The sequence below is a fragment of the Rhinolophus sinicus genome, chromosome 1, assembly GCF_057876585.1.
Source record: "Rhinolophus sinicus isolate RSI-liver-muscle chromosome 1, RSI-T2T, whole genome shotgun sequence".
NCBI classification, from domain to species: Eukaryota; Metazoa; Chordata; class Mammalia; order Chiroptera; family Rhinolophidae; genus Rhinolophus; species Rhinolophus sinicus.
This window is the reverse complement of record NC_142501.1, coordinates 91,228,796-91,246,537: the sequence shown is the minus strand read 5'-3', so window position 1 is coordinate 91,246,537 and position 17,742 is coordinate 91,228,796. Positions and strand designations below refer to the sequence as shown.

General features: G+C 38.2%; 1 protein-coding gene and 1 pseudogene across 24 annotated transcripts in view; both read right to left on the bottom strand.

Moving 5' to 3' along the window:
* WNK1 (WNK lysine deficient protein kinase 1) overlaps positions 1-17,742 on the bottom strand; it is a 145,927-nt gene that overhangs the window by 63,755 nt on the left and 64,430 nt on the right. For all 24 annotated transcript variants that reach the window (XM_088801590.1, XM_088801589.1, XM_074325181.2 and 21 more), the window contains exon 2: positions 12,397-12,569. In XM_088801590.1, the coding sequence (XP_088657716.1) occupies positions 12,397-12,569 (173 nt within the window). The remainder of the gene's footprint in view (positions 1-12,396; positions 12,570-17,742) is intronic.
* LOC109434389 (importin subunit alpha-8 pseudogene) lies at positions 13,752-14,664 on the bottom strand (annotated as a pseudogene).

The window sequence follows — 17,742 nt, the reverse complement described above, 5'->3', positions numbered from 1 at the left end:
GCAAACTCTGATAACAAAGCACTAAAAAAGTTCTTAAAAGTAAGTCACTACTGAAATGAGTTAAAGGTAAGAGATAGAGTACTGCTACTGGTAAATGGTGGAGCAATTCTTATTGGACGCTGATATAAACTAGTAAAACTATGTACAAAAAGACTACTTGAAGGCTCTGGAGAGCAGTCAAAATCAGGCATAAACTGGAAGGGAGTTCCCCTGAGGAAAAAGGGAAAGCATGGCTCAGAACTGCCTAGTTCCTATCCCTTCTCAGCTGAGGGAGGACTCCAGTCTGACTATGCAGGTCAGCTCAAACCTGAGAAGCCTGCAGCCTTGTTAGCTGAGAAAATGTGGACAGAGTTCAAGACCACAGCAGCTAGAACGGTGCAGTCCACTGTGACATTCTGAAATACTTGTCTATTCAATAGAATATACACTGGACAAATGTTGAGTATTTATATTTAAATGCAGACTAATTAAAATTAAAAATTCCATTTCCCAGTTGCACCAGCCACATTACACAGCTGTGAGTGGCTAGTGGCTGCCATTGAGGACAGTGAAGATTACAGAACATTTCCATCATCACAGAAAGTTCTACTCGCCCACAGAGTTCTAGAAAGTAGAGGGGGAAATCCCAGAAAGGAGCTACAGAAGGGAAGCCTCATATTCTGCACATTCACTCTGCCCAAGACTCTGCTTGACCTATGAAATACGTGTATGTGGGGCAGATTCCAAGCAGCCCAGCTAAAAGAATGGCACAGAGGTTCTGGCTGACACTACCCACTGTTAAGGAACATCAAATTTTGAGGTTCAGTTCCAATGCAAATTTTATCTGGAAGTAGTCAGGAAAAAAAATGAAGAGCACTAAAAGAGCAAATATAAAAAATTACATTTTCCTCATTATTTTAAAACTACAGATGACTGGCAGCCAACCAAGATGGCGCAGTAGACAAATGCTGTGTTTACCAATTCTCTCACAACCACATCAAAAATACAACTAATCTACAAAACAACCATTATAGAGAATCGTCTTAAATCAAGCTGAACTGAAGCCTTTCAACTAAGGATGTGTAGAAGAAGCCACCTCCAGACTGGTAGGAAGGTCAGAGACATGGCGTGGGCTGGTCCCACATCCACGGGTGACCATTAAAGATCGGGAGGGCTATTTTGGCTGTGGGGGTCCCCCCACGTACCCCCTAAAGGAGTGAAAGATACCATCCCCACCCCAGCCCAGGGTTCCAGTGCCGAGGAGAGAAGTCCCCATAGTCTTTGGTTGTGAAAACCAGCGGAGACTGTGACTGAGTGAGACTGAGAACAGCTGCACTCACAGGCGCTCCTCTTAAAGGGACCACGTGCAGACTTACCCTCCAACAGAATCACTCACTCTCAGCTCCAGCGCTGGGGCAGCAGCTGGAAAGGCAGCAGGGACATATGGTGGGGAACTGAGTTGTCTGGCTTGGGACTGGGGCTGGAGAGGCTGCTTTCTCCTGGACTGGGGTTGGGGGGCATGGGGGCTGGCGGAGGCCACTGTTTCTTTGTTGAGCCCTCCCCCTTCCCAGCACACAAACAAAGGTGGCCACCATTTGAGTCTCCACTGTTTATTCCCCATGCCTTGGCAATTTGAGACCTGGCCCCACCCAACTTTCGGGCACACCCAGTTTGCTTTCAGCAGCTATTTCATGCAGACCATTTGCCTTGGCTCAAGCTGACTTTCCTAGGGTCTCTCAAAGGTTCCCGGAACCCAGACAAGCAGCATCTGCTTGAGCATGTCCTGTACCTCCGGCTGAGCAGCCCTAAGCTGGCACTAGCGGCAGCCAACCTTGGTTCACGGCTTGGCCTCTCAAGGAGCTTCCAAGCACAGCATTGGTGGCAGCCATCTGCGGATTTCTTTGTGGCTCCTGCAGGGTGGCCCCGGGTGGGGCACATGCTGTGGCTGAACTTGACCTATAGCAGATCCCCTCCAAGGTGGTCCTGGGGCTGGTACCCCCCACTAGCCAGCTTCAAAACGAGCTGGAGCATCACCCAGCCGCCTCCAAGGATGACACACCCAAGGGGCATACTGGGCAGGTACCAGAGTCCTGCTGAGGCAGATCCTGCTCCATAGGATCAGCCCCTGCACAACAACTCTTCCCCTGTAGTCAAGGCCAGTCCTCACAACCAGTGAGCCCAGGGTCAGTCCCTCCCATTGATGTGCAATTATCAACCAAGGCTCAACTACAAGGGGAGGGCACACACAACCCATACAAGGGACACACCTGGAGCACGTGGCTCAGGTGACCAGAAAGACTGCACCACTGACCCCACAGCACACCTACTACATAAGGCCACTCTGCTAAGACCGGAAGACATAGCAGCCCTAAGTAATACAAAGAAACAAACACAGGGAGGCAGCCAAAATGGGGAAACAAAGAAACATGTTCCAAATTAAAGAACAGAACAAAGATCCAGAAAAAAAGAACTAAGCAAAATGGAGATAAGCGATCTATCAGACGCAGAGTTCCAATCACTGGTTATAAGAATGCTCAATGGTCTCAGGGAGAACTTCAACAGAGAGATAAGCATAAAAATGGAGATGGAACCCATTAAAAAGAACCAGTCAGAAATAAAGGGATACAATAATGGAAACAAAGAATATATTATTATAGGGAATGAACAGATTAGACGAAGCAGAGGATCCAACCAGCAATGTAGAAAAAAAGGTAGCAGAAAACACCCAACCAGAACAGCAAAAAGAAAAATAAAAAATCCAAAAAATTAAGGCGAGTTTAAGGGGCCTCTGGGACAATATCAAGCATACCATCATTTGCAGTATATGGGTACCAGAAGGAGAAGAGAGAGAGAGCAAGGAATTAAAAACCTACTTGAAGAAATAATGACAGAAAACTTCCCTAACCTGGTGAAGGAAACAGACATACAAGCCCAGGAAGCACAGAGTCCCAAACCAAGACACATCATAATTAAAATGCCAAAGGTTAAATACAAAGAGAGAATCTTAAAAGCAGCAAGAGAAAAGCAGTTAGTTACCTACAAGGGAGCCCCCATAAGACTGGCAGCTGATTTCTCAACAGAAACTTTGCAGGCAAGAAGGGAGTGGCAGGAAGTATTCCAAGTGATGAAAAGCAATGACATACAACCAAGATCGCTCTACCCAGCAAGGCTGTCATTTAGAACTGAAGGAGCTTTCCAGACAAGGAAAAGCTGAAGGAGTTCATCACCACCAAACCAGTATTATAAGGAATCTTAAGGGCCTTCTTTAAGATGGGAGGGGGGTTAAGGATGGGTGAAAGGGGAAGGGATTAGGAAGTACAAGTTGGTTGTTACACAGTAGTCATGGGGATGTAGGGTACAGCATAAGGAATATAGTGAATAATATTGTAATAACAAGGTATGGTGCCAGGTAGGTTCTAGATCTATCAGGGTGACAGATGGGAATGGGGTTGGGGGCGGGGTGAAAAAGGTGAAGGCACTAAGAAATATAAATTGATAGTTAATACTATAATAGTATGGGGAGTATAATCAACAATGTTGTAAAGATCATGTAAGGTGCCAGATGGGCACTGGACTTATCAGGGGATCATGTCATAGACTGTAGATGCCTGACCACTGCGCTATACACCTGAAGCTGAAGTAGAATAATACTGAATGTCAACTATAACTACATATATAGGTATATACAGTCGCTGGATATGGAGAACAACATAGGGAAGATAGTCGATGTTATTGTAACAGCCGTATAAGATGTCAGAGGGGTAGTAACTTGGGGGCTGAGTTATCACTTTATGAGGGGTTTAAGTGTCTAACTATTATGTTGCTTTGTACACCTGAAACTAATAAAAATAAATTAAAACAAATAAATTAAATTGAAAAAATAAAAGGAATAGATGGGTACAACCAAAAAAAAACACGTATGACTAGTTAAAGGAAAATTTATTTATAACAGTGTATTGTAGGGTCTATAGAATATGTAAATGTAACATATATGAAAATTATAGCACAAAGAATACGTGTCAGGAATAAATGAAACTGTATTTGTACAGGTTTCCTTTATTTTACATGAAATTGTACAGTACCAACCCAAAGCATATTGTAAAAAGTTAAGGATATAAATGTAAATCTCTAGAACTGCCGCTTTAGACACACACAACACACACACACACACACACACACACACACACATTTAACTGAAAAGCTAATACACGAACTAAAATTAAATTCTTCTTCATTTCATAAAGAACACTAATGTTCAAAGTTACATTTGTGGTTTAAAAAAATATCGAAACATAGTCACCTCTTTAGGGTGAGGGGAAGAGGCTAAGGGCATTTAATGAGATGATGGAAATGTTCCATACATCTTAACAGAGTTTTGATTATATGAGTAAATATCTTTGTCAAAACTCATCCAATGATACAATCACAATTTATGTTTTTCACTGTATGTTAAATTTTACCATAAGGAAAAATAAAACATACAAATATTGGAACTTCAATGAAATGCATACTGAAGTGTTTACAGGTGAAGCATACTAATGTAACTAATTTTGAGATGAATAAAAATAGATTGATAGGTGAATGATTAGATAGACATATGTGGTAAAGCAAATGCAGCAAGTCAATAAATTAGAGAATCTAGGCAGTGCGTATGTGTGTGTTCACTGTGTAATTTTTTCAACTCTTCTGTGTTATTGAAAATTTTTATAACAAAATGTTGGGGAAAAGTTGAGGCTGGCTTGTACCTCTTTCACATTTATAAAATAATGAAGTATATAAAATATAACAGATTATTGTATATATTAACCTTGTATCTCACAACCTTATTAAAATTGTTTAAAAACCATTGGAATTTTCTATATAAATAATTATATAACTACAAACATGGACAGTTTATTTCTTCCTTTCTAATCTTTATATCTCTCACTAGTTTTTCCGTTTTTTGTGCCTTATTGCAATGGTGCGCCTCTACAATACCAAATACACGCAGTGAAAACAGACATCCTGGCTTTGTTCCTGATCTCAGGGGGAAATGGTTAGGTATGACCTTAGTTATAGGTTTTCCCATGGACGCTCTTCATCAGTTTGAGGAAGTTCCCTACTCTTCCTAGTTCGCTATGAGGTTTTTAGTCATGATTAGATGTTGAATTGTCAAATATTTTTGTTATATATATTGAAACAATCACATGATTTTTTTCTCCTTTATTCTGTGAACACTGGTTCACTCAGTACTAAACCAACTTTGTAATCCTAAAATAAACCCTATTTGGTACTGATGTACCGTGACTGGTGGAGCCAATTTGCCATTATTTTGTAAAAGATTTTTGTATCTATATTCATGAGGGACATTGCTCTATAAATTTATTTTGCTATAATATCTTAGGTTTTGGTATTAGTGTTATGCTGGCTTCATAAAGTGAATTGGACATTGATTCTTTGCCTCTGTTTTTTGAGAAAATTCAATACACTGGATTCCTCTCCCCCTTTTTTATTATGATAAAATATACATACTAACATAAACTTTACCATTTTTAAGTGGTATTAAGTACATTCACATTATTGTGCAATCATCCTCACTATTCATCTCCAGAACTCTTTTCATCTTGCAAAATTGAAACTGTATACCCATTAAACAATAACTCTCCACTCCCCTCTACTTTTGGGCCCTGGTAACCACCAATATACTTGCTGTATCCATAAATTTGACTACTTCATGTAAGTGAAATCATACAGTATTGTCTGGTTTGGACTGGCTTATTTCACTTAGCGTAATTTCCTCAAGTTTCATTCATGCTATAGCATGTATCAGAATTTCCTTCCCTTTTAAGGCTGAAAAATACTTAATTGTACATATGTAGCACACTTTGCTTCCACTGATGGATATTTGGGTTGCTTTTACCTTTTAGCTATTGTGAATAATGCTGCTATGAACATGGGTGTACCAACATCTCTTCAAGATCCCTTTTGAATTATTCTCGGTATTATATGCAAATGATTGTTGGATCGTATGGATCTATTAATTTTTTTAAATTCAGATAAAATTGACATATAACGTATTAGTTTCAGGAGTACAATATAGTGATTCAAAATTTATATATATTGCAAAATGATCAATAAGACTAGTTAAGATCCATCACTACACAGTTATAATTTCTTTTCTTGTGATAAAAACTTTATAGATCTACCCTCTTAGCAACTTTCAAATATACAACAGTATTATTAACTATAATCACCAAGCTGTACATGAAATCCCCAGAACTTACGTATTTTATAACTGGAAGTTTCACCTTTTGAACAGTGTCACCTCTTCCCCCACCCCCCACACACACTTGCAACCAACAATCCAGTCTCTGTATCTATGAATTTGGGGTTTTTTGTTGTTGGTTTAGGTGGGGGTTTTTTTGGGGGGGAGGGGGAGTGGTGCTGTTTTGTTTTCTAGGTTCCACATATAAGTGAGATCATACAGTGTCTTTGTTTGTCTGACTTATTTCACTTAGCATAATGTCCTCAAGGTCCATCCATCTTGTCACAAGCAAGTGGCAAGATTTCCTTCTTTCATATAGCTGAATAGTATTTCAGTATACACACACACACACACACACACACACACACACACACACACATAATCTTCTTTATCCATTCACCACTGACGGACACTTAGGTTGCTTCCATGTCTTGGCTATTGTAAATAATGCTGAAATGAACATGGGGGTACATACATCTTTTCAAGTTAGTGTTTTCATTTCTTTTGGTTAAATATCCAGAAGTGGAGCTGCTGGATCATATGGTAGTTCTACATCCTTGCCAAAACTTATTATTTCTTGTCTTTTTGATAATAGCCATTCTAATAGGTGTGAGGTGGTGTCTCTTTGTGGTTTTGATTGGTGTTTTCCTAATGACTAGTTGCGTTGAGCATCTTTTCGTGTACCTGTTGGTCATTAGTGTAGTCTCTTTCGGAAAAAATCTATTTAATTCCTTTGCCCATTTTGGAATCGAGTTGGGTTTTTTGGTTTTTGTTTTTCAAAAAAAATTTTATTGGGGAATATTGGGAAACAGTGTGTTTTTCCAGGGCCCATCAGTTCCAAATTGTTGTTCTTCAAGCTAGTTGTGAAGGGCGCAGCTGAGCCCCAGGTCCAGTCGCTGTTTTCAATCTTTAGTTGCAGGGGGCACAGCCCACCATCCCATACGGAATTGAACTAGCAACCTTATTAAGAGCTCGGACTCTAACCAACAGAGTCATCCAGCAACCCCTCCGGCTGCTCGTTTTCAATTTAGTTATGGAGGGCACAGCTCACTGGTCCATGTGGGAATCAAACCAGCAACCTTGTTGTTCAGAGCTCACGCTCTAACCAACTGAGCCATTGGGCCACCTGTGTTGGTTTTTAATGCTGTTAAGTTTAGGGACTTCTCTATATATTCTAGATATTAATCCCTATTGAGTGGTATGACTTATAAAATATTTTCTCCCATCCTATGAGTTGCCTTTTTACTCTGTTGATAATATATTTTGATGCACAAGTTTTTACTTTTCATGAAGTCCAATTTTAAACACACTCGATTGTAAAACATTTGACCTGGCATACATTTCAGGTAATGCTAACAACCAAAGTCACTTCTACTTTGGTAGACAGTATTAAGTTTTCTTTTTATTGCTGAGGATAGTGACCCCGGGGTCACAGAGCTATTACAAGACAGAGATGGCAACTGAATTCTTAAGCTGGTAACTCTCTCTCTAATCTGCTATGTATACTACCATCAGATAAGTCTTTCCAATGGAATGCTAACATAGTCCCTAGCACCTACTAGGTACTCAATTGTTTTCAGAATTATTCATGCATTGTATCACTGATGGATCAGCATCTTTCCAATGGTTCCATACCATCCTTAAGTTAAAGCAAAGACTAATCTTTTGCCTTGCATTCAAAACTCTCTACATTTCTAACATATATACTGAAATCTTTTTAGTCATTATTCCTCTTTATAAACATTGTTTTTAACCAAAAGGGTCAACCTACAGCTAACCTCCTATTCTTTATTTTTACGCAATTCCCATAGCACCTCTCCACTTACAGAAAATCTATTTATCCTTTAAAGCCTAATTTAAATCCTATTACTTTGATAAAGACCTTTAAAATTATCCTAGTCAGGAGGAAGTGCTATTGCCTTTTCAACTGCTATCAAAATGAAAATTACAAAAACTATTATTCAGCCATAAAAAATGAAAATCTTGCCATCTGCGACAATATGGATGAATCGTGAAGACATTACACTAAGTGAAATAAGTCAGAGAATGAAAGAAACAACAACAACAAAACAAGCTCACAGATACAGAGAATAGATTGGTGGTTGCCAGAGTCAGGGGTGGGATGGGAAAAGTGGCTAAGGGAGTTAAAGGTACAAACTTCCAGTTATAAAATAAACAAGTCATAGGGATATAACGTACAACATGGCAACTATAGTTATTGATACTGTATTACTTATTTGAAAGTTGCTAAGAGTGATATTAAAAGTTCTCATCATAAGAAAAAATAATTCTGTTCGTACGTATGGTGATGATGTTAACTGGACTTACTGTGATCATTTCACAATATATACAAATATTAAATCATTATACACCTGAAACTAATATAATGTTATGTCAACTATGCCTCCTTAAAAATTTTTAACAATAATTTTAAATTGTAGTATTACTATTTTATTTAAAAAATAGGAACATTATCTAAAATCATCACAACCAAACAAGAAAAGTGGCAACCAGGCATCATCAGTGCAGAAAAGACAAAATTAATAGGTAGATAGATAGATAAATGATCTTCTTGATACAGCATTTTTGAGTACTTCATTACAGCTCATTCATGCCCAATCGCACTGAAGAAAAGCCTAGTAGTTGAAAAGCCCAGCCTCATAACCATAGCTCCTAATCAGCTTTTCAGTGCTGAAATGATTAATATAAACTGACAACCAACCCATGGTTAAATGGGCGTAATTAGGGTACATATCCCACAGAACTAGAAGATTAAATGCTAAGAACAATGGCTGCCAAATATTAGAGTATAGGAAATTTCAGCTCAACAGAGAATATCAATAAACAGAAATTATAAAAAGGAACCAAACAAATTCTAGAGCTAAAATACAATAACTGAAATGAAAAATTCAATAAAGGGTTTCAAAAGCAGATTTGAACAGGCAGAAGATAGAAGCTTCAAACCTGAAGACAAATCAATTGAAATTGATCTGAGCAGAAAGAAAAAATAGAAAAATCAACAAATCCTGAGACCTGTGGGATACCACCAAAGTGATCAACATATACAAAATGGGAGTCCCAAATAAGAGAGAAAAGGAGCAAAAAGAGTATTTGATAATATAATGGCCAGAAACTTTCCAAATTTGCTAAAAGACATGAATCTATACATCCAAGAAGCTCAACAAAATCCAAAGAGATCTACAATGAGACACATTAGATTTAAACTGTTGAAAGCCAAAGACAAGAAGACAATTTTGAAATCAGCAAGAGAAGCAACTCCTTGTGACCAAGATACATTGTGCTGGGAAGAGAAATAGGGAGTAACTGTTTAATGGGCATGTGATATTCTTTAGATGGTGATGAAAATGTTCAGGAACTTGATAGATGTAGTGGTTATACAACAATGTGAATGTACTAAATGCCAATGAATTGTACACTTTAAAAAGGTTAATTTTATGTTAGTGAATTTCACCTCAATTAAAAAAGAACCTAACTTTATTTCCATCACCTGTACCAAATTTTCTAACCCATATATCCCATCTTATTTTTCAAGTATGAGTGCTTATTTGTTTCAATTTAAACATTTATACATATGTGGAACAAAGGCAGAAACTCAGAAAGTCCAAAAAGCATGTATTTTGGAACTAATTCCCATCCCTTTCGGCCCATTTGCCTCTCCACATGCTACCAATGCTCCTAATTGTTCTCTGTTCTTCCAGGTATAAATAAGGACTTGTTTTAAATCTATATGTTTAGGATTACACATACATCCTTAATCTGAGCCATCCTCTTCTCAAATACTGTCTTCCCTCATTCTCTTCATTATTTTCCGTCTAAAGTGATAATTAAATCTAATGGATTCTCATTCCATGTCTTGTCTTTTTTCATATTTTCCATCTTTTTCTGCTTTCTGATTTCTTCATATTATTCCTGTCAATTCAATCTAGTCTGCTGTTTAACCTAACCATTGAAGTTTTCATTTTAATAATTTATTCTTATTTCTAGTTCTTTGGATATTTTCTAATTATGCCTAAACTTTTTTTGATGAAGTTCTATTTCTAGTCCTTCTTTTATCACTTTATATGCTTGTATATACTTTATATAGCTACATACACCTCTACTGAAATCCTTTTATAATTGCATACTTATCTCGTAATCATATTCAGAGTTGTCTATAGTATCTATAACTCCTGTGGTGCTATTTTCCAGTTGCATCTGATCATCTTTACTGGTGTGTTTTGTAATTAAATGGTGAGATGACTTTCACTACAGACTGTTTTGTCCCTGGATACTGTGACCAATGAAGTGTGAAAATGTCCCTGGGAGTTGTTGCTGGGTTCTAGAAAAATCACAATGTTTATTCCTAGGCTTGGGATTCCTGCACCAAGTAGGCAGTATAAATTTATATGACAGAACCATCTACATATGACCTAGGCTGACATTTCCATTTTTCATAGGGACTCCCCTTCCATACAAAGTCCTGGGCAGAGGGACAAAATTCCTTATAGCTTTCACTGGCTGGGGTAGAGTTCTCCGTTTCATGGATAATTCCGTTTTTTGACACCGGCTAAGTTCCAGTTGCCCTCTCTACTAAGTTCTAAGGTCTTTAGTGCTGGCATGGACATTAAAACTCTAGTATCCAACCCGCAAGCCCATAAGTGGTATGAAATCCCAAGAGAATGCCAGGGCATCAGCTCCTGCTTTGGCCTTGAGTTACTTCTTCTTTGCCTGTTATCTGGAGGTTACCCTTTCTTTCTTTGAAGCCTGGATATGTATTGAAGGAGCTTTCATTATATTCCACATTTCAGTTTGTTGGTAGGGGCAGGCCATCCCACAGAGCTTAGCCCACTATGTTACCCACGCCTCTCATTAAAGTTTTTAAAACAAGTAAACTATTGTAGGGTCTTCTTGTAGGGTATGCCTGCCGGACTGCTGCATATCCAAACCAGTGAGAAGAACCTCAAGATGCAGATATACACCAACTACTATCACATGATTCTCCTTAATTCATTCAAATTTTTATCAAGTTTCCGGAATAGTGCTAGGGAACACAGTCTCGGGGAAGAAACAGACATATACATAACAAGAAGCCTGGATGACTATGCTAAGGGTGTTAGCATGCTTTGGCTTTTCAACATGTTAGTTTTAAGCGTCCAAGAGCACATGCAAGTGCGTACATCCGGGAGATACCAGACCATGTTTCAAAGATCTAGGATTAATGAGTTCAGTAGCATCAACTAAAGAAAGTAATAAACAATAAACATACTCTACAGAGACAATTTTTAAAAATCGAATTCCTCCACAATAAAAAATTGATACCAAGTAATTTACACTAGTTTCCTCTCCAAGTACAAATAGACACTCTAAGACACCGGAGATTCCAAAGGCATACTCCAACTCTTACCTTAGAACTCTATAATAGGGAACAGGGAATTTCTGCATTTAACCTATCTCTATTCCTAAAAGAGATGATAGTTCTAGCTGTTTGGCTTCAATTTCTGATGCTATGGGAAATGAAATTACCTAGTGATAATTTTCACAATACAATGTGCATTTGATACAGCAGTTGAATAGATGCAACAAAAAGTGCCCAATACAAGGTGATAAAATACGCGTCAATGGGTAAAGCGTCTCTTAAGTTTCAACCTCATTTTCACCACTAGAGGGCTGCCTTGTCATCATTTGATTTCTGATCCCTTGGCCCAGGGGTGTCCAAAGTTTTTTCAACAGTTTTCACCAAGGGCCATATGCGGTAAAATACACAAACAGCCGGGCCACTCACCCGAGGTGAAGTACGTATTGCCTCACCTGGTTTATTTAAGTAAACGAAATATATTTTTGGAATTTGCTGCGGGCCAATTAACAATGGATTGAGAGCCGCAGTTGGCCCACGGGCCGCAGTTTGGAGTCACTCAACTTTAGAAACACCAAGTACTATGACTTAAAGTAACTAGGTTAATTCTGCTTCTCATTTTAATACTTACAATAAATAATTATCAAAGCACTTTATACACCAGAGGACTTTGTGGGCCGAAAAATGTGCTAATATACTAACATTTGGAGGGACTGCTTCCTCCTTAGAGCAACAAAAGTAGGACTAATAAGGCCTGAAATAAGAAAACTCAAGTTCTCTCACAGTTCTTGGTCAGCTTTTATAATATTGATGGACTTACGTTTTAAGCGTTCCAGATGTCATAAGTTCAGTCACCAGAACAATGCACTTCTTCCCTTTAACTGTGGATTCCCAGGAATCATAGAATCGAACAATATTGGGATGCTGAAGACCCTTTAACATTTCAGCCTCTTCTTTAAATCTCTGCCTCTCAGACTTTGTTAACTTTCGATCCTGAAATCAAAAACCAAAACAGAATGTGGTTTAAAATAATAACACCCCAAGTTACAGTTAAATTTAGATGGCAAACATGTATCAAATTGTAATGATCAATAAAATAAAACAAGAATACTATACCTAAAAACTTTATTAGCCTATCATACGAGTATGAGAACAGGCTAAAGTGTATTTAAGAAAACTGCGGATTATAAAGTCATGCTTGAGATTATTTTAATATCACCATTACTGCTAATGTATGCCTCAAATACAGTCTCATTTTGTAGGTGCAGTTAGTTAACTTACCACTTCCAAAATAAGTCATCTATGGTTAGAGATAGGCATTTAATAACATGAAACAAGTATGGGTTTTGGAGTCAGAAAGATCTAAATATACATTCCAGTTCTGTCTTTGCTTTGGTTAGTATTTCTTTAATGAATATATACCTTCACCCACAGGACTACTGCAAGAATTAAATAATCTACTAGGTATAGTTTCATCACATGTTTAAAGCACCTGACTCTTCACAAGTTAATTCTCTTCCTATCTGAGATGAACTGGGAAAAAGCAATGTGTTTTTCCCTTGACAAGGTCCCCTACACACAAACTCTGAATTGTCCTGTAAATTAAAATTGAAACTATCTCTGTCATATCAATATTCTGTCAAAACATGTAATACATAATTTAACAAAATATTCCAGGCATACAATAAAGTAATGTGTCCATCATACAGTTTAATAATTAAACATTACAGACATAATTTAAAGACCCTATGTAATTAAATTGTCCTTCCTATCATTATTCCTTAAGCTTGAATGACCACTACCCTGAATTTGCACATACCATTCACATAAGGGTTTTTACACTTCATATGAAATGTTATAATGTCATAAAATAATGTTTCAGAGTATATATTTTTTGGAAGCTTGTTTTTTTCACTCAATATTGTTTGCAATCACCTGTGATGGTATACCAGGAGACATTACAACACATTTACCGTATTATTATAACGTGGCTCCATTCATTACCACTGCTATGCAGTTATCCATTGTCTGATTACAATTTATATAATCTCCCACTGATTAATTTTTTTTTTTAGAGGTGAAAATGTCAAAAATTTTATTAACATTCAGTTTAAAAAGCTCTGTAACTGTGGTCCACCAAGATAGAGGAGTGCTGCTTCTTAAAGAAATTACCCTTTAGGGTTTGGTCCTTGGTTTAGAAGTTGTGGAGCTTTGGTATTTTTTTGTTAAGTGCTTTAAGAATTCATTATCTTGGTCCAGGGGCTGGTAATATCATGCCATTTTCTTCTTCCTCACAAAAGTGGTTCTCGATAATGTTCAAAGCAGTCAGGGCAACCTGGTGGTTCTCATGAAGTTGCAAAGACTCGATTCTATCAACCCCACCAAGTTCTTCAATCAGAAGGCACAGGCTTTCCTTCTCCAAAAGCTTCTCTGCTGCCTGGAGGAGAAAACTGATGATGTCCAGGATGATGATGATAATTTTGGTGTCTTGGATGGTGAGCAGGTTCACCAGTGGCTCTAAGACTCCAGCGTGGATAAGTTGGATCAGCTGGTCCACGGTGCCTGCCACTTGTGAAGTTAGCCACTGTCCAGATACCCTCTTTCTGGACTTTAAAATCTCCATTTTTTAGCAAAGACACCAAGGGTGGCAGCACATTGCAAGCAATCAGCTGCTGGATGTGCTGGTGGGGCCCCGCGGCCACGTTGCTCAGGGCCCAAGCTGCCTCCTTCTGGATGGCGGACTTGGGGTGCCTCAGGAGTCGGGGCAGCACACTCAGGATGCCTGCATCGATGGCCACCTGCGTCTGGAGGTCTGTTCCCGTGATGACGTTCCCCCAGGGCAGAGAGAGGGGGTCAAGACATTGAGTTCCGAGCTGGCCATGAGCTCAACCAACCTGGGCAGGAAGCCCGTGTCAACCACTTGGCTGATGCGCTCGTTGCTGCCATCGGTGAGGTCGGTGAGGGCCCAGCAGACGTCAGTGAGAACCTTGCGGTCTTGGTGCTGCAGGAGGTGGAAGAGGATGGGCAACATCTGCTTCATGGCTTTTCTGCAAGGGTACGGGTCCTTGTTCCGGCACAGGTTGGACATCCCACTGATGAATTCTTGCTACTACGATACTGCAATGGTGCTGCATGTTAATCTCCTGGGACATACAGTTAAGAGTGTCTATAGGACATAGGTTTTCTTAAACTTGGGGTCCACAAACCCCTTTAAGGCTGGTATGTGAACATGTGTAAAAACAAATAAATCTTTATTTTTCATTAACCAGGAATTGAAATCTAATATTTCCTTCAATTATGAATGTATACATCTAATAGCATTCAGTAGTAGCTGTGATTTTTGTGACTAACAACCTAGATATTTTCATATCATAAAACAGTAGTTGCAGATTACCTCAAAATAGCAATTAGATCTTCCGGTAGAATGTACAAATAATGCATACTGTATCACAAATTTTTAAAATTTTGATAACTGTTCAATATAGTTTCCATTATAATCCTATGTATTTCATTACATGAACTTAAAACAAAACAACTATTCTCGCCTTCACCAGCCGTCAAAAGAGATCTAAGGAACAAAAAAATATTAAGAACACTTACTAGGCTACATGGCTAGCAGAATTGCTGGATCATAGGGTAAAGGTATCTTCAATTTTCATAGGAATCAAAAAATTACTTTTCAAAAGGACTACCAATTTACTTTCCCAATAGAATGGTCACCAACAATGGTATTATCAAACATTAACTTTTGTCAATTTGAGGGTTGTAAGATCACATCCTGTTGCTTAATTTACATTTTCAGAATCAGGAATAAGTTTGAGAAACTTTCTGTTTCTTTGCAGACTACTTGAGATTCCTCTTCTGTGAGCTGCCCAATCATATCATTTGTTTTATCCTATTTGTTGGAGTTCTTAATATATTCTGGATACCAAATTTTTATTGGTTTTATGAGTTACAAATATGTTTTCTCAATTGTGGTTTGTTATTTTCACTTTGTTTATGATGTTCTTTGATTTACAGATGTTTTTATTTCACTGTACTTCAATTTGTCTATCTTTTACTTTGTGGTAGGATGGGTTTTATGTCTTCAGTAATTCTTCCAGACATCGAGGCTATAATTTTTCTTTTCCTTTTTAAAATATAAATTTGTTTTGTTTGCCTTGGGAATTTATTTGCTTGGGTAAAAGAACTAGCTGCGATTTTTTTCTGTATCTGTAACCCTAATACCATTTGATGAACAATCCATCCTTTCCATGTGTGTACTTCTGTTTCTGGATTCTGGATTCTGTTCCAATGGTCTGCCTATTCCTGCACTAATACCATACTATCTTAACTGCTATAGTTTGAAAATAATTCATACCTGGTAGGACCACTTTCTGTACCAACCTTCCCAACTTTATGTTCTAAATTATCTTGCCTGTTTTTTCCCCAATGAAAATACTTTTTTTTATAACAGAAATTACAGCATAAGCCAACTAAAACTATTAGAATATTATAAAAAATTTTAATGAATTAAAGACATATTACTTGGAATGACAGTGAGATAGTATAAATATTCTGTATGGATATGTAACCCTTCCCCCAAGTAGCATATATGAATTTTTAAAACTTTATTGAGATATAATTTGCCTACCATAAAAAAAAATCACTATTCTAATCACCCCTCCCATCTTATATATTATTTCCCCTAATATTTTAGTTCTATCCTATCTTATTACTCCTTATAATTATTAAACAGTACATGCTGACTTCTACTTACCTACATTCCATTTTGCTCCTTGTCCCTTCTATGGATTAAATTTTCTTCACTTTTGAAATACATTTTTCAAAATTATTTCAGTGAACATCCATTAGTGGTACAATCCTAGGTTGTTGAAAATGTTTATTTTATCATCACCCTTAAATGATAGGTTAAATAGATGCAGAATCCTAGGTTGGTTTATTTTTCTTTCAGCACTTCTAACACTTTGTTTCACGGTGTTCTGGTGTCTACTGTAGCTGTCGACATCTGTATTTTCTCTCTGGTTGCTCTCAAGTTTTTTTTCTTTTTTAATTGTGTTGTACACCTTCATTACCACGCATCTAGTTTTATTTATACACAATGGGGCTAATTGTGCTTTTTAAGCCAAAAGTTTCAAGTATTTGTCTTTAAGTCAGGAAAATCGGTAACTATTATCTCTTAGAATACTGCCTCCTCCCATTCTCCATCCTCTTCTTTGCATGTGTGTTTGTAGGTGTTATGTGTGAGGGTTTGTAGGTGTTATGTGTGAGGGTGTGTGTAACCTTATTCTATCCTTCTCTCTAATTCTCCATTTCTTTCTCCCTGCTATCTTCTGGGCAATGTTCTCAGACCTACCTTCCTGTTCGCTATTTCTCTCTATTGTATCTAATATGCTTATTGCCTCTTAATTTTTTTTTTTAACTGCTAAACTTTGAAGTCTAAAGGAGGCGGGGATGCAAAGTACATATGGCCAGGTCTCAGCCCCTGCTCCAGAAATAAGAGATGAACACAAACCAGGTGCACACACCCAACCAACCACACAAATCTTGGAAGGCACGTATATAGGTGAGAAGGGTATATATTTGAACATCCATAAAGAAATGACAACAAAGTCAAGCAGTCAGTCACCAAAAGCATCCCCTGAGGGGTGTGATGAAGGGAACTCCGTCACCACCCAGGCTCTACCAGCATCGTAAACACAGCTAGGAGGGAAAAGAAAAGGCACTTAAGGAAAGCTTCAGTGGGGAAGGACTTCTGCCATTTCACCAAGCCCAGTGACTGTCCCTCCCCACTCAGTGGTAACCCTACATACAAGGTTTTGAATGAGCCAGGATAACTGGCAGCTCAGCTGGCAATGATCTCCCAAACCTCCACACCCCAGGCCATGCCTGGTTCATGAACAGAAAGGTTTTCCCAGCGTCCTCCTCAGAATTTCTTCCCTCTCTGAGTCCTGCTCCAAATTATCATTGCAAAACTGGCCTCTCTCAAAGTTCCACAAAAGCCCCCTTTCACAGCCCTTTATCACTTTATTCCCATTCCTAACCAGAGGCTGCAACCATCCACAACGTCATACCATCACAGAGACTCAGATTCATGGCAGCAGAGCAATTCCATCCTGGCTTATTCTCCTAAAACGTTCCTTTCCTGAAGGACATACAGCCAAAG